Here is a 21,251-nt window from a genome sequence, read left to right as displayed (position 1 = left end):
ATGTGTACATTAGTAGGCTATCAATCTAAATGTGCATCATATCCACGCTGATCCATGTCTTATACCTCTCACAGCAAAAGAAATGGATTAGCCAGCCTCAGGTGCCGTGTCATTTCATAGGTTCCAGATACCATAATGGATAGACAATGGACCATTACAGTAAAAAGGTTGTGTCTAGATCCATCACCGCTAGTAACACAAGCCATATATGTGAATGAGCCCTTAAACAGAATCAATGGGCAAATAAGTATTCAGATAATCAGGAATAAGGGTCAAGTATATGAGAATACAGAAGACAGAATGGACACTAGTTATCTAAGTACAAGACTATAGGAGGCAAAGAGCATTAGTCCACAAAGACTTTTATGAGATCCCAGAGCCCTGGTCCAGAAGATGACTGGGTCAGTTCTCTGACATCAGAAATGGCAGCAATGAGAGTGTCAATCACAGTGGAGTAACTAGTAATAAATCAGAGCAGAGTTCACAGGAGATAGGGGGGTATGGTGGAAGGCTGCTAGGAAAGGAATACACCAGTGTTCATACTAGCAAAGACAGAATGGAACAAAATTACACTTATCAGCACATCCTCAACTGTGCTTTGTGGACAGTGGAGGATGCAGGCACAGATTGAACAGATGCATCAGATAGGCCTACCCCCCTCCCACTTAGATTTTAGAAGGGATAAGCCTAAGCTAGAAGTGTCTTTCTACCCACCCACACAAATTTGACAGTCAATAAAATTCCTATTTTAGTCCATATGTTAATGAGGCAGTTGGTACACCAATGAGGTGTCACCTAGAGCACTACTATTTCTGTCTGTACTGCTACCGTCTCTACCAGATAAGCAGGGAAGTGATTGAGGCAGGAATAGCAGTGCACCAGGAGCTGAGGACACAACCTGGTTGCACCAAGTGCCTCAATAGTGTACAGATTGAACTTGGATTATTTTAGTATTAATGGACAGAAATATTAAGGGTATGCTGGAAATGATTGTACAACATGATGGGTGGTAGACTCAATCAAAAGTGTGTCTTACTCAGGAGGACTTGGCAAACTCAGTTTTTACAGTAAGAAACCTAACGTTTTCAATAGTGATGACGCCCTAATGCTGTAAATTGAATTGTAGGGAGACTGAATCATTGCTGTATCATTTTCCACAGATTACAGTTGTAGATTGAAGGGATTGACCACTTTACTTAATGTATTTTGTTATGTGTGGTGGGGGGGAGCAGGATATTAGGTAATTCACCAATATTCATCTATTAAAAGTTCTGCTCTGCTTTCTCGATATGTAAAGTGAAGCTTCCTGTGTTTTTCCATTACTGCCCATAAAATGGCTGCAGATGGAGGTTCATGTGATCTCTAACTGGCGATTGTCCATGGACAGATAGAGATCACATGACCCTCCATCAGCGGCCATTTTATGCACAGGGATGTCTGGCTGATGAGGTAAAAGACAGGGGGCTTCACATTACATATCAGTAACTATTAATGGATATATATTGCTACACTTAAGGGCAGCACAGTGGCTTAGTGGTTAGCATTACAGCCTTGCAGCGCTGTGGTTCCGGGGATCAAATTCCATCCAGGTCTCTCCGTGTTTGTGTGGGTTTCCTCCGGGTTCTCCAGTTCCTCCCACACTCCAAAACATACTAGTAGGTTGATTAGATTGTGAGCCCCATGGGGACAGAGACCCATTTAGCAAGTTCTGTGTATCGCTGCAGAATCTGTGTGCATTATATAAATAATAATTATTATTATTATTATACTTTCCATGTATAAAATTCTATGCTTTTGGCCTGGATTAGATTGTGTTACCTTAAGCACCTAAAATAACAATTTAGTGCTACCCATATACATGTTAATAACATACTAAAAAGTATTTTCTATTTTATTTATTGAATTAAAAAATACACAGAGACCAAATGTAATAAAACAAAACAAAATACTGATATAATATAATATAAATATTAGCAGTAGTATTCAGGCCTGGATCCTTCACTTTTAAAAGTCCCTTGTGAGTCCATACTTGACCTTGAACACAAAAGAAGTCTCTCTGATTCAGTTGTGTCTCTGCGTGTCCATAGCTCACCTCCAGTGTTTATTGCTCGTGGTCTGAGGGACAAAGTCTCAAATTTGACATAAGTCTCTTTTAGTAGATCTTCTTCACCAGGAGTCTGGGGCTTACGTTGCAGTTTTATAACTTTATAAAGCAAGAAGATGATGATGGGGAAAACAACAATGCATGCTACACTGCTAGCTATTACTAAAACAGACACCGGAGAGTCACTCTCCATATTTTTAAGTAGAAGATCTGTAGAGAAGACTATGCATTGGTCTTTCTTTGGTTGAGCTGTTTTCGGGCATACACAGGCCATGTATTTTGTGTTCGGCTGCAGGCCATCAATTGTTACTTTATTTTTACTTGGATCAGTGCTTAATCGTAGCATTTCCTCCTCCCCATACTTTGAATAGAGCACAGTAAGGGTTGAGCTTTTTGTGGTGTTTAATGTCTTCCATGTTAGTGTGACCCGATCCTCTGTTTCACTTATCACTCTTAGGTCACGGACCACAGAATTTGTTTCAGTATTGGCAGCCACATTTCTAAGTGCATCTCCTTCTTTGTTGCCTGGAGAAAGTTGTGCCTTCTTACCACCAGCAGCAGATGCTTGACCTTTTATGGTTTTCTGTGATTTCTTTTCTAGGACCCTCATCGTTGTTGAAGTGCCAGTGGTGGGCAGTACTGTTGGTTCTACTGTTGTTTCTGTTATTGGTGATGTAGGTATCACTGTGGGCGGTGGAAATGAAACTGTGCTTGTCTTGATAATTTCTTCCTTTACCTCTGTCAGCACACCTATTGTCTCTTCTGCCCCGGCTCTCCATCCTAACCGGGAAGGTAAACCTGTTGTGGTGACTACACCGACAACTAAGACAGTTATTGATGCTTCTGATATGCCTGCCAAATTTTTAGCTTTGCATCGGTATTCTCCTGCATCTTTGTAGGAAATACCATTCATACTTAGAATTGACCATCTTACACCATCTGCTGGAGACTCTTGGATAACTGTTATGTAAAGAAATAAGTCAAATTTAGAAGTCAAGATTATCAGCCTGATTCTTATTTACTGAATACTCAATATAGACACTCTTCAGTGTGTGTGTCCCAATCATATGACTTTTGTCTGAATATCAGGTAACATACAATACTTTAATATTATTCAAGATTTGTTTTCCAAAGTATTTTTGTGCTTGCTAATCTACAATTTGAACCTGTATGTTCAAGTGTATCACTTTAAAATCTAACTTTTATTTGTTCTTATAAAAAAATAACGAAGACTACATACACCATGAGGTTCTAGTGTGGCAATACAAACCACACTTAACCAGTGTCACAGTGGCTATATACTGTAAGCCTGGGACAGTAATACAGGAGGAGGTCCCCTTAGTTTGATCAGTCCTCCTGTCATATAAATTCAATCTGAGGCTACATTCACACGATGTGTGCCTGCCGTACCGTAGCACGGCGGACACACGTCGGCTGCTCACCCCCGCCCCTCTCCATAGTAATATATGGCGCACGGCGCTGTATTCCGGGGAAAAATAGGATGTCTACTATAATTTTAAAGCGTATTAAACTGTGGAGGACATTTTAAAGGAAATCTACCATCAAAATCTAGCTGATAAACCAGGGACACTTACAGAGAGATCCAGGCACCGTGTAATCTTATATTTTTTATAAGGTAGTGAGCCAGAAGGGCTCTGGGGCATTACCAGAGCCCCTCCGTGATTGAGCTTCACAGGATGTACACTGTCACACTGCCCCTGCTTTCCCAGCACTTTCCCCTCTCATTGCCTGATGTAATCTGACACAATGGGAAGTGTAACACAGTGTAACAGCTTGTGAAGCTACAGCACAGGCTGTCTGGCTTATTAGCATCATTTTAAAAGTTTATTTTAGAAGAAAAGAAGCCATGGATAACAAATATAAGAAGATTACCACAGCCACAGTGCCTGGATCATGGTGTCCCTGGTTTATCATGCTGGATTTTAATGGTAGATTTACTTAGATTTTTTCTGTCACTATTACTCTCCCTCACGGGGATGTTAAAGTTCTTGTTATGTAAGTAGCAATAGCTTTACTTTTCTTTTTCACAAATATATTATAGATTAAATATATTACTGTCTAACCATTTAGTCTGCAAATGATGACTTGAATTATGTGTTACCTGTGTAATTAGCAGCAGAGTTGTTTGTCCGACTCCAGATTAACTGAGGGGTGGGATAACCAGTAGCGTCACATCGCAGTAGCACATTGCTGCCCAGGGGGGATGTAATTTTGGTGGCTGATGTCATCACAGAGGGCTTGAGACATTGCTCTAATTCGGCTTTTTGGAAGAGGATACCAGTAAGGGATTCAGGCCCGCTGCAGACTACCAGTGTATCCAGGAATATCACTTGTGGATCCACAATCTTTGAAAGTTCAATAAGCTTTGAAATGCGGCAGTCACAAAACCAAGGGTTGTCTTGTAGACCTTGAGTTGGAGAACAATTAGAAATTATTTAATTAGCCAAATAAGACATTGCCCCCAAGGTTTGCAATTGTAAATGTCTCTAAAAACAGGTTAGTAGTACATGTAGTAAATTATTTCCTACGTGGACAAAATGGCCTATTGGGGGGCAAAATGAGTATTACCTCTCAAATACCCTAACATTGCAGTACCAGTACCACCACCTAGCTTATTAAGAAAAAATAGCTAACCATAATAAAGGGAGGGCAGATAGCTTGCTCCCTCTGTAGAATAGTCTTAGAAATAATAGTTTGCAGAAAGTATTCAGCAAACACCCTGGCTGTGTGGAGAGGGTTAAAAATCATCAAAATACTTAGATAAATTTAAAAATGTATGTTCTGGGGAAAATATTATTATATCTGCCTGAAATTAGAACACTTTAAAACATCAACTTTATTATAAACCTTAAAATAAGGACCACTCTTATATTCAGGCTTTCAGCAAATGTAGGGGATAGTCAGATCAGGATGCTGATGTCTCCAAAATCTAAACTCTCTTTTATATCACCCCATACATAGCTGAACTAATGTGCTACTGTGTATTCACAGATGTGCTACTCTCTTCTTCTTTTCAGGTCATAGCACTATACCGAGTAACAATACTAAAACAGTTACTGATAGACATTGGTGGTCAGTTATCCTAATCGACCTATACACCCTTCGCCTGACGCGTTTCTACAGTCCCTGTATATGGGTATTGTGTCATCAGAGGCATATAGATTTACTAAAGTGTAATAGTATTACAGATGCACATCACATATTTTCCAGCATTATCCCCGCACTGAGGAGAGCTTAGATCTTGGAGACATCAGCATCCTGATCTGACTATCCCCTACATTTGCTGAAAGCCTAAATATATCTGTGATTATGCACAGAGAGGGATAAAACATGCTTTTAATTATGTGCAGTATCATGGCCAATACCCTTATCAGAAAAGGACGTAGCTGTTGATAAAACACAAGTGGCAAAATGCCATTAAATTATCCATGCAACACTGATAAAAAGCAACTTCAAGTTACACCTTTATTTGCAAGGTAACAGTGACTGCAAATATAGTGGGTGTGGAAAGTATTCAGACCCCTTCACCTTCCAACAAGACAATCACCCTAAGCAGAAAGCCAAAATAACAAAGCAGTGGATACAGAACAACTACGTGAAAAATGGACTCCACCAACATTCACCATCCAATCTGAGAGAACTGGAGAGGACCTGCAAGGAAAAATGGCAGAGGATTCTCAAATCCAGGTGTGAAAAAACTTTGCATCAAAAAAACGAAAAAACGTTGCATCATTCCCTGGAAGACTCATGACTGTACTAGCTCAAATGGTGCTTCTAGTCAATACTGAGCAAAGGGTCTGAGTACTTATATCACCTTACAATTCCACGTGCTCTGTGACTAATCAATGCACCCCCTGGGAGTGGCTGAAGAGGAGTAGTCCCCCCACCATCACCCTCGCTCCTCAGGATGTGATTTTCGGATGACTAATACCGCCCCTCACCCACCCTTCTCCCGTCATTTTCACGTGCCATGGCTTACCCCCAGCAGACGTCACCAATCCATGTTTTGCCGCTGTCCGCAACTCTTGCATCAGGCATTCTTAGGCCTGCGTGGTCAGCATCTTGTACAACGTGCACCCGGACAGGCTAGACACTGAGGCACTGAGAGATAAAAAAAAGTATGTAGCGCCCCCATGCACAGCCGCATAGTGTGGCCCATGCGCAGATGAATGCGGAGATCTTGTGGCCAGCTCCGCTTCATCTGTGCATGCCCGGACGCACGTTGCGCAAGATGCGAGAGTTGCGGCATTAGTCATTCAAAAATCACACATGGAGGAGCGATTTCCTGAGGGAGGGGGAAAACTATTCTTCTTCAGCCACTCCCAGGGGACCAATTTACTAGTTACAGAGCACATGGCATTGTAAGGTAATATATAATTTTTTGTACTATATGTACTATAGGGACAGAGTGGGTGCAAAAAATGAGTCTCCTGGTGACCAATAAAAAACAAGTCATGTGTAAAATAAATAGTAGAGAAGAGACATATTTAATGAGTCTGTAACTATGGGGGAAATTTATCATACGCCTGCATTGTTGGGCTCCACAACCACTGGGCGAAGCTACACCCGGTCTGAACTGGCATAGGTTTGCATAAAAACCTGCAAGAGAAAGTTCTTAAAAAATACCCTCCACCCCTCTACACCCACCTAGCATGGAGGTGGTGTAGTCGTGTAGTCTGGCACAGTGTGCAAAAATTTGCGATTATATCAGTGTTTCTACACCAACAACTGGCATATGAGCATTGATATATCTCCCCTAATGTACAGGCAGTCCCCGGGTTACATACAAGATAGGGTCTGTAGGTTTCTTCTTAAGTTGAATTTGTATGTAAGTCAGAACTGTATATTTTATCATTGTAATCCCAGCCAGAACTTTTTTGGTCTCTGTGACAATTGGATTTTAAAAATGTTGGGTTGCCATAAGAATCAGGATTAACAATAAATCTTCATTACAGACACATTTGATAACTGTTACAGCTGTTTATTGTAGCCTAGGTCTAAAGTACAATAAATTACCAATATCCAGGGCTCCGTTTGTAACTAGGGGTCGTATGTAAGTCGAGTGTTCTTAAGTAGGGGACCGCCTGTATTTAACCTTCTATATCTCTGGTTCTGTAGCTCATAAAACTATAATCCTGTGACCTGAAAGATGAGATTTTTATCTTTAATATGATATCAAACTTCTGTGACTAGGGGAAAATCTGTGTATTTGGGTAAGTAATTGGCTTAGTGATAGAAAACAGAGGGTCGTCATTAATGTCACATTCTCAGATTGGGTTGACGTTACCAGTGGAGTGCCACAGAAGTCAGTATTGTGGCCACTTATTTTTAATATTTTTATTTATGACCTTGTAGTGGGTTTACACAGTCAAGTTTCAATATTTGCAGTTGATGCTAAGCTGTGTAAAGTAATAAATACTAAGGCCGATAGTATAGCATTACAGAGGGATTTGCGGAAGCTTGAAAAGTGGGCGGAAAAATAGTTGATGAGGTTTAATGTAGATAAATCTAATGTTATGCACTTGGGCCATGGAAACTTAACCCCTTAATCACCTGGACCTTTTTAGTTTTTTGACTTCCAATTTTCCCAAAAATCCAAATACAGTGAATATGGGGAAAAAAACGCATTTGTGATGTTTTCTTGTGGGCTTGGATTTTATGGGGATTTTTCACCTCACTCATTACAATGTGCATATTGTAATGATAGGGTTAATACGAGTCAGCCTCGGGTCTTCGGAAGACCTGAGGCTGTCGTGGTGATGGATCGCCGCTGCCCGATGATGTCACGGGGAGTGACGATCCTCGGCAACATGGCGGCGCCATCTCGGGCCATGCGGAGCCATCTTTTTGAAGCCGCCGGCCTGTGAGCCCTCTCCATGCACGGGGATCCAACGCACGCCGTACTAGTATGGTGTGCGTTGGTAAGGGGTTAAAGTACAATTATGTTCTAAACAGTCAATTACTTGTTAAAACTGCAGCTGAAAAAGACTTGGGGGTATTGGTGGACGGTAAACTTAATTTTAGTGACCAAAGCCAGGAAGCTGCTGCTAAAGCAAATATAATTATGGGATGTGATTATGGGATGTAAAATGAATATATTCTCATGATAAGGACATAGTTTTGCCCTTATACAAATCCCTGGTCAGACCACACATGGAATATTGTGTACAGGTTTGGGCAGCAGTGTGTAAAAAGTACATAGTAGAACTGGAACGGGTGCAGAGGAGAGCAACCAAGATTATTAGGGGAATGGGGGGACTAGAATACAAGGACAGATTACAAAATTTGGGATTATTCAGTTTAGAAAAAAGACAACTGAGAGGAGACCTCATTACAATGTACAAATACCTGAACGGACAGTACAAGGATCTCTCCAAAGATCTTTTTATACCTCGGCCTGTGAACAGGACAAGGGGGCATCCTCTACACCTAGAGGAGAGGCGATTCTACCATCACCATAGATGGGGATTCTTTACCGTAAGAGCAGTGAGACTATGGAACTGGAGAGCAAAATTATCACTGGTTATGGAAAAAAAAAATATTTGTTTGATTCTTAAAGGTTTGACTTGATGGACTTGTGTCTTTTTCCAGCCTTCTGAAGTGACACTCCCCCTGTAGCCTCTAAACTTGACTCAATTTATAGAAGAAGGATGGCACTCACACATAGATATGCCCTACCTACTTTATACTTACTGTGCTGCAGAACAAAAATAGCTGACACAAAGCTATATTTTTATATTAAAAACCTACAATTGATTATACGAATACCGCAGTGAGTTAAATCCATAACATGCTTTACCTTTAGACTAATAACCAAAGTCTTTTTAAATATATTGAACTAATATATGGATATACAACACAAAGCCTAAGCGTTTTAGGTGACATTTATGGACCCATATATATATATATATATATATATATATATATATATATGTATATATATATATGGTTTAATAGAGATATATATATATATCGTTTTATAGTGCTTTTGTGTATTTGTTTAATTATACCACAATAGGAAACATATCAACGAGAGCACAAGACCGGTTTCTACACAGTATGATATATATACGTTCAATTTGGATACCTGGTGATAGATCGATTTTATGTTGAATCAGTTAATTCAGTGGTTCTCAACCTGTGGGTCGGGACCGCAGCAGGGGTCGAACAACCAAAAACGGGGGTCGTCTAAAGCCATCGGAGCCGCAATTTTACTGTGTTTTTACTGCGAGTTGCATGGTTTGGGGTCACCACAGCATGAGGAACTGTATTGCGGGGTCACAGCATTAGAAAGGTTGAGAACCACTGAGTTAATTGAAAAACACATTAATAAACAAACAAACTGTAAACGATAACAAAAACAAAAAGGGAAAACAAAAACGAAAAAACAATCACCAATGTAAGAATATTAGAAGGGTGATTGTCAAAAACAGTAAGTAGTGTGGAGAATTATAATACATTATGTTGCAGCACACAAGGCATAATGCAATGTACGGTATGGTCTTCCTCAATCTTTATAATCTTATCATTCAGAGTGGCGAGGCTATGAATTTCTCTGCATGTTAACCACTCCTGCATCTAAGAAAGCTGAATAGGGTAGTGGTCGGTAACTGCAGTGGAGCATATACCAGTTTGATAGATCGATTTTAATACAGAAGTCTTATGTAATAATAAATTGATGTGACTACCTTACTCACTAGTGGCAGCTTTTATATATATATATATATATATATATATATATATATATATATATATATATAAAATATGACTCATCTCTCCTCACTTACACATGACTTTTAGGTAAAGACTTCTAGAATTGATAATTCAATGACTATGTCTGGAATATCATAGTATGAGGGTGATAGAGAATTTTTTTTATTGAATCATTATATTTATCGCTGGTCAATTGGTAAGTTTGGTGAGTTTTCTTTTAACATTCTGTTAATCAGTGTCTAAAAAGTTAAAAAAAATAACAAAATCCCAAGTGATCCAATTGTGGGACAAAGTTCAAGAAGGGATGAATACGGTACTTTTTTTTTTTTTAAAGCTCCTGTAACCGACCAAAGGTTATACAGTATTTCAGTAATAAGCAAGTCACGTTTCTTCAGTCCTTGTGCAGACACAGATTATTTTATGTGCACAGTGTAAGATAAGCAATGGATGATTTGGGACAATTCATTAATTAAAAGATTTAAAATCGGGTGAAATAAGGTTGAAGATTTAAGAAGTGTGTGGTTTGAAGTCATGAATATCTGCCTTAAACACCTGACTGAGATTAAATGATTTCTGGAGTACAAGGCCGCTAATTGGGAAATCCCTGCTAATCCTGCCTCTCATATCACAGTTAACTCTGTACAGGACTGGAGTCTGGACGTCTCATTTATTAGCACACGTGTTGTGTAGCTAAACTAACACAGCGTCTTTAATGACAAACCTACAGAACAACCGCGTGATGGATCTTCAGTAATTTCCCTATCCAAAAAGTTTAGTATTTAGAAGTTTCAAAATGGAAAAAACTGTCAATTCAGACATTTTGGCACTATATTCTATTGGGGGGTATTCCGATGTCCCGGGCAGCTTCTCTTCTATCTTCATGCGAAAGCTCCGTGGGCCACTGCTGACATCACAGAGTGCAGAAAGAAGAGGTGCTATCCACGGAGCTGTCACGGACCTGCCATGCACATGAAGATAGAAGAGGAGCTGCCCGGGCCGTGGGAATTGTGAGTAGTCAGTTTATTTTTTTTACCGGCATCTATACCCCACAGGGGGCTGGCAGGCGATATATACTAAAGGAGGGGGGTGGCTATATACTTTAAGGGGCTGGCAGGCTATATACTAATGGGGACTAGTTGTACATTACAGGTAGCTGGCAGGCTTTACATTACAGGGTGCTGGCAGGCTATATATTACAGGGGACTGGCAGGCTATATACTACAGGGGCTGTCAGGCTATATACTTCAGGGGTCTGGCTGGCTATATGCTACAGGGGGCTGGCAGGATATATACTACAGGGGCTGGCAGGCTATATACCACAGTGGCTGGCAGGCTATATATTACAGGGGACTGGTGGTCTATATATTACAGGGGGCTGGTAGTCTATATACTACAGGGACTGGCAGGCTATATATCACAGGGAGATGGCAGGCTATAAACTACAGGGGCTGGTTGGATATATACTACTGGGTCTACGGGCTGTATACTACAGGGAGCTGGCAGGCTATGTACTGCAGGGGGCAGGTTATATACTACAGAGGCTGACTGGCTATATACTTCAGGGGGCCTGCTGGCTTTATACTACAGGGGGCTGTCAGGCTATATACTACAGGGGACTGGCTGGCTATATACCACAGTGGCTGGCAGGCTATATACCACAGTGGCTGGCAGGCTATATACTACAGGGGGCTGGTAGTGTATATACTACAGGGACTGGCAGGCTATATATAACAGGGAGCTGGCAGGCTATAAACTACAGGGGCTGGTTGGCTATATACTACTGGGTCTACAGGCTATATACTACAGGGAGCTGGCAGGCTATATACTGTAGGGGGCTGGCAGGTTATATACTACAGGGGGCTGGCAGGCTATATACTACAGGGGGATGGCAGGTTATATACTACAGGGGGCTGGCAGGTTATATGCTACAGGGGGATGGCAGGTTATATGCTACAGGGGGCTGGCAGGCTATATACTACTGAGGCTGACTGGCTATATACTTCAGGGGGCCTGCTGGCTTTATACTACAGGGGGCTGTCAGGCTATATACTACAGGGGACTGGCTGGCTATATACTACAGGGGGATGGCAGGTTATATACTACAGGGGGCTGGCAGGCTATATACCACAGTGGCTGGCAGGCTATATACTACAGGGGGCTGGTAGTCTATATACTACAGGGACTGGCAGGCTATATATAACAGGGAGCTGGCAGGTTATATACTACAGGGGGGTGGCAGGCTATATACTACAGGGGGATGGCAGGTTATATACCACAGGGGGCTGGCAGGCTATATACTACAGGGGGATGGCAGGTTATATACTACAGGGGGCTGGCAGGCTATATACTACATGGGGCTGGCTATATAGTACATGGGCTGGCTATATACTGGGAGGCTATGACCAATGCATTTCCCACCCTCGGCTTATACTTAAGTAAATAGGTTTTCCCAGTTTTTGGTGGTAAAATTAGGGGTCTCAGCTTATACTCAGGTCTACTTATACTCAAGTATATACGTTATTTATCTATTTGCACTATATTTACTGCTGGTAGGCCTTTTCAGGATCGGTCCTGATTCTGACACATTTTTGCTACAATTTTACATTGAGATGTGGGGGGCAATTGCAATGCCTTGTTCTGGCCCTTTAAATAATACTACATTTCCTTCTAACCATTCATGCTTTGTTGATGAGTTCCTGACTGTACTTGTTCTGACCTTTCCCTTGCTCTGACTTTTCCCCACAGGGCTCAGTCCTAGGTCACTAGTTCTATTGTGCTTTGCACAACCCCAACTGGACAATTATTACCATTTATTTAAGGGTTACTCCCAATCCTTCCCATGACACAGCCACAACACACCAGTGATAGTATTCTCTTCCCATAACTCCTAAGGATCATGCCATGTCCTGCTGCACCTAGCAAGCCACCCTATTGTTCTAGTGGAAAACTCAAAAGCCCATTTTATTTAATTTTATGAATTAGCTATTAAAACTAAATTCTCTCTTCTCTATCTTTCCTGAACGCAGTTGACATATATTTCTTTCTAGCCACTGCAGAGATGCCTCAATCCTGAGCCAGTTGCCACACAATAGCTGTGCGTCCATCTAAGAATACAATTTCAAGTGTAACTTAATGTTTAGAACCATTTTTAAATAAAAATACAATATATGTGAGAACTGTCGCCTTTATAAAATATTTTAATAAATTGCAGTTTTCCCATTTGCTCCCGCATTTATCACTGTCTATATTTACACTTTCTATTCATATTCACACAGACAGCAGTTGACTTAGAGGCCCTCAGAGACAGTCAGTGGGTAGGCATTAGGGTACATTCCCACAATCATGTACTTGCCCGAACAGCATCGTGGGCGAGCATAGGGTCAGAAGGTGGAATGGGAAAGGTTGAGTGCTCTTCACCCCTCCTCCCTCCATAGGCAGACATGTGGCCGCGACTCGGTATCGGTGCAATGACACATTGTGTGCTACCCCACCATAACCAGGTGCCATGGAAGTCTATGGGGGCGGTAATCTAGTTACATGATTTGCATGATTTGCAACTAGATCAAGGCCCCCATAACGGCCATGTGAATGAGCCCTAACACGATACAAATTTGAATTATGAAGTTAAATATTATACAGATCTGTAAGGAGTTAAACTTTTGCCACCTCCCCTTATCTATCTGCTGTGTTTGGACTTTCAGATACACTACTGAATGCATGGGACAATAGGAAGGAAAACGGAAACAGAGAAACACTTTTCTTTAAAAAATTATATTTAAGAGTTAACTATTACCTGAACTCTTGATTTCTAAAATAAAAGAAATGGTTTCAAAGTTTTTGTTCTGCTTTAAACTAGCTCTGTAGCACACACACATTTCTTGGAGGTATGTCCTGCAACTTCAACTCTATTGGTGTCCTTTGTATGCAGGTAGAGTTGAATACAGTGATAATGCCATCAACTCTCTGCTCTATTACTGTGCCTCTTCTGCTGTTGTGTAATGCAGATAGCAGCAGGCACAATGATATGACATCATCCTGCTTGCCTGCCTGCCTCCTTCAATCCAGCACACAACTGCATCAGGGAAGAGAAAAGGACTGTTGCAGGGAGAGGTGAGTAACAGCAACAAGGAGGAGGTGAGGGGACCAAAATAAGAGGGGAAGCTGCTAGGGCATAATATGAGGGAGGGCTCTGGGCACAGTATCAGGGAGGGCAGAATATGAGGGGACCACGGTGTGAAGAGTAGCTGGCAGAGGCAGGAGGAGGAGTTAGAGGGAGGAGGGGACCTCAATGAGACAGAGAGCGAAGGGAACACAATATGAGGGGGAGCATGAAGGGGAGACTCATACAGTGTATGGGGGTGGAGTAAAGGATGGGGCAAAAGGCATGGCTTAAGGCAAAGAAATGTCCATGATGTGCTACATGTACCACATCTTTTGTCCCTCTTTTGCCACTATAAAAGTTGGGAGGTCTGCTTTAACCTTGTATTACTATTTCCTCCTAGATTGTAAGCTGTTGTGAGCAGGCCCTTTAATCCTGTTGTTTTCTAGTTATACTCATAGACTATACATAATAAAGAATATAAGTGAGCACTGTATGAAACCATAAATAATAGTATAATTCATATAAGTTCTATATGCACTAAATATTATAACTGTGAGGCACAATGTCATGCATATGTGGCAGCAGTCTTACAACAATCATGCAAAAAAATTCAATGGATTTATTTCTTATTTTTTCTTTAAACCAAACCAATGCATTGGAGAGGGGTTAGATAGGAGAGGCAGGGTCAGAGCAAGGTAATGCAGTGCTCTGTAGTTTTAATAAACATATTTCATTAAATAATTAATTGGTTGAAATATAAATGTTATGTGCTCTATTAATAAGTTATATAACGTCCGTCAGTACATAGACAACAGCTTTATTATGGAAAAGCTTTACATTACATAATGTCTGTATAATTATAGTCATTATGTAAGAATCCATTAAAGCAATGTACCAAGATAATCCCCTTACATTAGGTGAAATGAATTTAATTGAAAAAAAGTATTTTAGGTTAAGAAGAATATTTTAGAAACTTTGAAATTTTGATTTTAAAATAAATGTAAAAAAATTAAGTCTGGATCTCAACCTAGTAAATATCAATAATATTGTCATATTTAGGTGGCCACAGATGTTTCCACCATTAGACCATAAGGTTAGTAATAATTATGTTTGGTGAATTGAGCTAGACATTATCATACTCATAAATTTTAGTAGCCACTAAATATACCACTATGCACAGCACTTCCTTTAGCCTCAATATGTGGCTGCTAAATAACAGCCAAAAGAAACCCTGTAGACACCTGTTTTTTTTTAAAACTACCCAAACATTGAGGACAGGGAGCTGAAGGACAGGATCTGGTGAATTAATTTTAAATATAGGTGTGGATCTCATCATCTGTGGGTCCCATGATTTATTCAACATTTTTGGCAAATTTTGTAGAAAATGTAGGCCAATTGTTGGCCAAATAGCAGATATGTAAAAAATAGAGATAAGGAATTTCTCAACAATCTTTACAAGATGACTAATGCATTAAGTAAGTACAGTTGGTCCCCTACTTAAGGACACCCGCTTTACAGACGACCCCTAGTTATACACAGACCTCTCTGCCCACTGAGAACTCTGGTAAAGCTCTCTGGATGCTTTACTTTATTCCCAGGCTGTAATGATCAGCTATAAGGTTTCTGTAATGAAGTTTTATTGATAATCCTTGTTCCCATTACAGCAAAAAAATTTTGAAAGTGCAATTGTCACTGGGAGAGAAAAAATATTATGTCTGGAGCTACAATTATAAAATATACAGTTCTGACTTACATACAAATTCAACTTAAAAACAAACCTAAAGAACCTATTTTGCACCTAACCTGGGGACTAGCAGACATTATCCTCTATTGCTCCATAAAGATATTTGCAGTTCTATCTTCTACTAAATGGTTCATTAAGAAATACTCCTAAACCTGCATGCATGGATTAATATTCGGTTCACATCAACCACCAAAATGGCTGTTGTTAAAAGGGTTGTCTGGGAATTTGTTTCATTGTTTATAAATTGGTAGAGATCTGAATACTGACTGAGACTGATGAATACCTCATTTACCAGGCACATTGCTTTTTTGCCTGGTACCCTGGATCCCTGAGCAAGGAACACTGTTAGCTGCAACTGCATCCAAGGACATGGATACAGTTAGAAACTAGGGCACAATACAGAGCCATTAGTACATAGCCTATATTTTTAGGTAAAATTATTTTTTTTTTTAATAATTTGAAACTCAATTTTAAGAAGCAAAATGTTATTTTGGAAGTACAATGGTAGAAATTACCTAATATAACTCTTTGGGAAAGTTGTTCTGTAACTCGTAATGCTGGATCAGAGAATGGAGGCCAGATGTCCAACAGGTCAGAAGGCAGAGTGGTGAGCTTGTTGCTGGATATATCAAAGTAAGTAATGTTCTTTAGGTAGCGTGCTGCCTCCGCTGGGATAGTTGCTATCTTATTGTTATGTAGGTCCAGAGTCCTTAATCGGGGCATCTCTAATAAAGATTCCCATGGAAATATCGATATCAAATTTCCATCCAGACGTAATTCATGTAGCTGTTTGAGATTGTAGAAGCTGCTTGAGTCAATGTTGGTAATACTGTTGTAGGTGACCCAAAGATATTTAAGATCGACCAGGTAATAGAAGGCTTCAGTGGGAATTCTACGAATAACAGTTTTTTCAACCCGAAGTTTAACTGTGTCGACTGGAACATTGACAGGAATGTCAAACATGTCAGGATCATTGCACAAAACAGACCTGGTATATATAAAAAACCATTAATATTAGATAGATTATATGTTTCTACATCTAAAAATCAAGAGGTAGCTAAAGTGCATTTTATACTAGCTCTTTGCTTTTTTTTCCAATAGTCAGCTACAGTTGGTACTAAAGTGAAAGTTTTTTTTTATTTCCCACAAAATCATAGAAGGGAATACCATGTATGATTGAATATTTTATCTGACAAAATGATAGACACCAAAAACAAATGCAAAAAAAAAAAATGGACAGTGAATTGGATATTTTGGCTCCATTGGTGCCCTTCATTTAAGTCTTACAGATATTTATTGTTCTGCTCTTACAACAGAGCGTAACATCAGAAAATGGGAGTGTAGCTGTGAACATAATAGTATTACTATATTTTGGAACAAATAAATGGATTTGCTATACCATACATAATATTACTATAATAGTGTTTAATATGCAAGCCAACAGTTGGAGTAAATATAACATAGGTAAGAAGTGCATTATCATTCTGCATTAAATATTTTGATAAATATGGCCTATATAATTATTATCATACAGTATACAAAGTAACCATGATAACCATCAGTTTGGTAATACATAGTGTGTTGTTCTTACCTTGCCCCAGTCCCATCACTTCTCCCATGAAAAATACAAGTGCACTGCGATGGACAGAATGCATCAAGTTTGGCAACAATCTGTAGTGTAAAATACAAGAATATGTAGAACATCATGACTTCTGTGCAATTAGAAGGGAGTCAACCAATTATGAGACTTCATTGTCCAAGCCATACAAGCGACATTCTGAGAAGTGATGCTGGAATGGTAGAGACCCATTTAGTAATAGGAGATTACATGAGATTAACTGAGATCTACAGTTACTTAACCTTCAAAAGTGTTCTTCCAAGGACTGCAGGGTCACAGTATACGTATGAAAATATATAGGGAATGCAAAGTTGTGTTTTTTTCAATAGATTTTACACCAAAAGCATAAAGATTGATTTACTTATTTCATTGACAAATGTATATTTATACAACCAGTTGTATATTAGCCCTTGGATGAAATGTCCACAGTTCACACTGTCTAGATGACAATTGCAGAGTATGCTTACCCAGGCTTCTTCATAGTTCATGCCATCTGCTCAATTTTTTCTGGTATCAATTCATGGTCATGACCTTTGTGACTAAGTACAGCACAGTACAACTCATTTTGTAGCCAAATCATAAGATAGTCCAGTTTTGACATTCTCAGTGAAATTAGAATATCACAACAAAAAAGATTCCGCAGGCCAAGAATACTCTTTAACTCCAAGGTAAATTAACTATGCATTGTAAAATGTTTTATATTAATCTTTTTTTATTTTCACAAAGGGGTAATTTATCTTTTTTTTTCTTCCTTTTTTGCTACTTTTTTGTGACATTTATCTTCAATTCCAGATATGCTAAATGACATTTATCTTTTCAAATTGTCTAAAATTTCCAAACAAGTACATATTTAAAGGGGTTTTCCCACAAAGACAAGTTAGGCCCTATCCACAGGATAGGCCCAACTTTCTGATCAGTGGGGGTCTCAGTGCTGAGACCCCCACAGATTGCGAAAACGAGGGGTCGTCGCTCAGTGAGAGGCATGGAGCAGACAGCTGCGCATGACCGGTTTGCTCCATAAATATTTATAGAGCAGAATGGTCATGCACGGCCATCTGCTCCATTAGTCTGAGGAGCGGCGGGGAGTCGGTCGGATCCCTAGTTTTCGGAACATGGGGATAGGGCCTAACTTTTCTTCATGGGAAAACCCCTTTAAGGAAAACTTAGAGAATGGAAAGAAGTAACTTAAGAAATTTGTGTGACATTTTTGAGACATTTAACACAAAGTAAAATTGAGTAGCAGACAAAAAAAGACAGGCAAAAACAAGCCATAACCAACAGAGATAAGATAAATGACCCCCCACAGTTCCACACGGTGTTTTCAGTATTTTCATATATTTCTTCTAGATGCAGTCTGGAAAGCAGAATATGATTAAGGCATTTCACAGCCAACTACCATGTTCCATAAGTTAGCAAAGACATGGTAAATCTGCAGGTTTAGTAAACATCTCATTTCACATGCTGTATCCTTACTGTTTGTGTAGATGCTATAATTCATTGCTGCCTTAACTTATTACATACCAGAAATATTTGTACAGTCCTACATGTTCCCATCCCTACCTCTCATCATCCACTGCCAAAAGTAGAAAATACTTAAGGAATGTCATGTAAGCAGTCCTTTCCCTTTAATACTAAAATCAATTGCTGCCCATAAAATAAGGTATACAATGACTATTAATTACATTACACCAAATATTTTTCTTATGAAAAAAATAAATCTACCTTCTGTTTATAACTAAATATTGTATGAGGACATGAATTAAAAATTAGCAACGGCTATTGCCAAAGCTCACATTTTGAGGGACAACTCAGCTTCCAAGTGACTTTAAAAGGCCTAAATAATAGTAAAACCCCATAAATTACCCCACTATAGAAACAGCACCCCTCAACGTGTGTAAAACAACTTCTATTAAGTCTATTAACCCTTTAAGTGATTCACATGGGTTTAAACAATATGAACCTGCGATTTAGGAACTTTAGAATTTTTTGGGAAAATACATAAATTTAGGCCAAAACTGACAGTTTCATAATGAATAAAATGATGAAACGCTCTGCAAAGTTTGATGCCCAATTTCTCCCGAGTGTACTGATACCCCATATGTGGTGGTAAACTTCTGTTCTGGTGCAAGGTCGGGCATAGGATCAAAGCAGCGCCATTCACAACAGATTTGTATTGTTGGTAATGTGGACATACCAACCATACCAATTATTTAATTATTATTCTAAAATGACTTTTACTTTTTATTTTTTTTTTTATTTTTTACACATTCCATATTTGGGCTTGAACAAGCCTTCATCCAATCGCTTGTTCAAACCCTTACACTGCAATACACTTGTATTGCAGTGTAAAGTGTAAGTAACTGAGCTTGGCCGTGGCATGCAAGGGGTTAAACACCCCGGATTGGAGTTTTCCCGATCCTGGGTATTAGTGCCGGGTCTGGGCGGTGACACCAGCGAGACCCGGTGTCCCAAAATCTTCTCCTGATGCTCCGCTGTAGAAAGGCGTCGCGTCAGAAGAAGTACCCTTAATGATCGCCGTAGAATCCCGATAGGGCGGTCATTAAGGGGTTAATGTAGACTATGCTGTCATCTTGGCCTGTGCATTGGATCTGAATGACCAATCATATTATCTTAATTCAAGGATTCTGTAACAATCATACCACAAAACTTGATTTTTAAGGTTTCATGTGTCTTAAAAATGTGCTTTCAAACTGGCTTTTGTGCCGCCCCCCGTGTAATTGCCATAGATAGCGGCTAGGTCTTTAAAAATGTCATGATTTGTAGTTCTTAGCAACACCTGTTACTTCCTCAATTTGCACAACCTTACTATGTCCTTTGATGTGTCACAGTTGACATCACGGTTATAAAAATCATGTGCAATAAATTTCCTACAAATTTGAATTTTTTCTTAATATATTGTGACAGTGTGTATCAATACCCATTTATGATCTATGTAGAGTGACATCATAGTTTTTAGGGATATACTTGATGTGTTAACTCTGTACAGCGGTCCATAGGAACAATACTGAACACCACAATGTATATCATTCATTCGCTATTAATGTAGTTCGGTTATCATATGATTGTGTTTAAATGTAGTAGGATCAAATTCCCATAACTTCAAGTTATGCCACTGGTCCAAGGTTAAAGAGTGGACAAGTAATGGTTACTTTTAATCTCTGGTTTTCCTCCGGTGAAGAATATGCAGTTCTATTATTTTTATTTTCGATGACAGTCATACGACCATACTGCTCCTACAAACGAAATACGTTAATAAGTATTCATAGTGACATCTCCTATGATTCTTCAATCAGTTAATCAGACTACAATGTATGTGAATATCCTAGAGAAAGGTCCAGTAAATCAATAAAAAGACATTTTAAAAAGGATGAAAACATAAAGCAGTCAGATGGGGGATGTTAGTTAATAACTAATATGGATGGAAAAACTATTTATAGTGGGGTGGTTGAGTGGTCTCACCCAATCTGTGTGTCCACAGGTAATTTTCATGATATTACTAATTATGATAATAAATTTAAAGAACTGCTAACATCAGATCTGATGGTAGATGTCCCAAACGTACTTGCTCATCCTTTTGTCTAGGGCAGTGATGGCGAACCTTTTAGAGGCCGAGTGCCCAAACTACGACCAAAATCCACTTATTAACTGTGAAGTGCCAATGAGGCATTTTAAGCAGTAACATATTGCTACGTGTTCTTCCACATCTTTCAATTGTGTCGGCCTCCTAAGGCCACCAATACAGTTGAAAGAAAGAGGGTCTCTCTGTAGAGGAAGAATGGTGGGTCTAGCAGGATGACCTCCAAATATAATGCGGTTCTGTCAACACCACCTCACTTTTCCAAATAGCCAATAAAGTGTCACTTTAAAATAGTGCTGAGAGCAGCATCTCATCAGTTGCTTGAGTCTGCAGGAAGATTTGGTGGATTTG

At 39.5% G+C, this 21,251-nt stretch overlaps 1 protein-coding gene across 1 annotated transcript; it reads right to left on the bottom strand.

Moving 5' to 3' along the window:
• Positions 1-1,880: 1,880 nt before the first annotated feature.
• LRIT3 (leucine rich repeat, Ig-like and transmembrane domains 3) lies at positions 1,881-17,481 on the bottom strand. The gene is made up of 4 exons (XM_072119307.1): positions 17,276-17,481; positions 16,200-16,672; positions 4,227-4,532; positions 1,881-3,064 (listed from the first exon to the last, which is right to left on the bottom strand). Exons 1-4 carry the CDS (start codon positions 17,389-17,391, stop codon positions 1,971-1,973), a joined length of 1,989 nt encoding a protein of 662 aa, XP_071975408.1. The 5' UTR covers positions 17,392-17,481; the 3' UTR covers positions 1,881-1,970.
• Between the last annotated feature and the right edge of the window lie 3,770 nt (positions 17,482-21,251).

Source organism: Engystomops pustulosus, chromosome 1 (genome assembly GCF_040894005.1).
Source record: "Engystomops pustulosus chromosome 1, aEngPut4.maternal, whole genome shotgun sequence".
In the NCBI taxonomy this organism is placed as follows: Eukaryota; Metazoa; Chordata; class Amphibia; order Anura; family Leptodactylidae; genus Engystomops; species Engystomops pustulosus.
This window is presented reverse-complemented; position numbering and strand designations above follow the sequence as displayed.

Bases quoted from the DNA above. Each gene is read 5' to 3' on its own strand.
- LRIT3 (XM_072119307.1), bottom strand. From the start codon at position 17,391: ATGATGTTCTACATATTCTTGTATTTTACACTACAGATTGTTGCCAAA. The intron at 16,673-17,275 runs GTAAGAACAACA...TATATATACCAG, and splicing joins AGTGATGGGACTGGGGCAAG to GTCTGTTTTGTGCAATGATC. The intron at 3,065-4,226 runs GTAACACATAAT...TTTACATAACAG, and splicing joins CTCTGCTGCTAATTACACAG to TTATCCAAGAGTCTCCAGCA.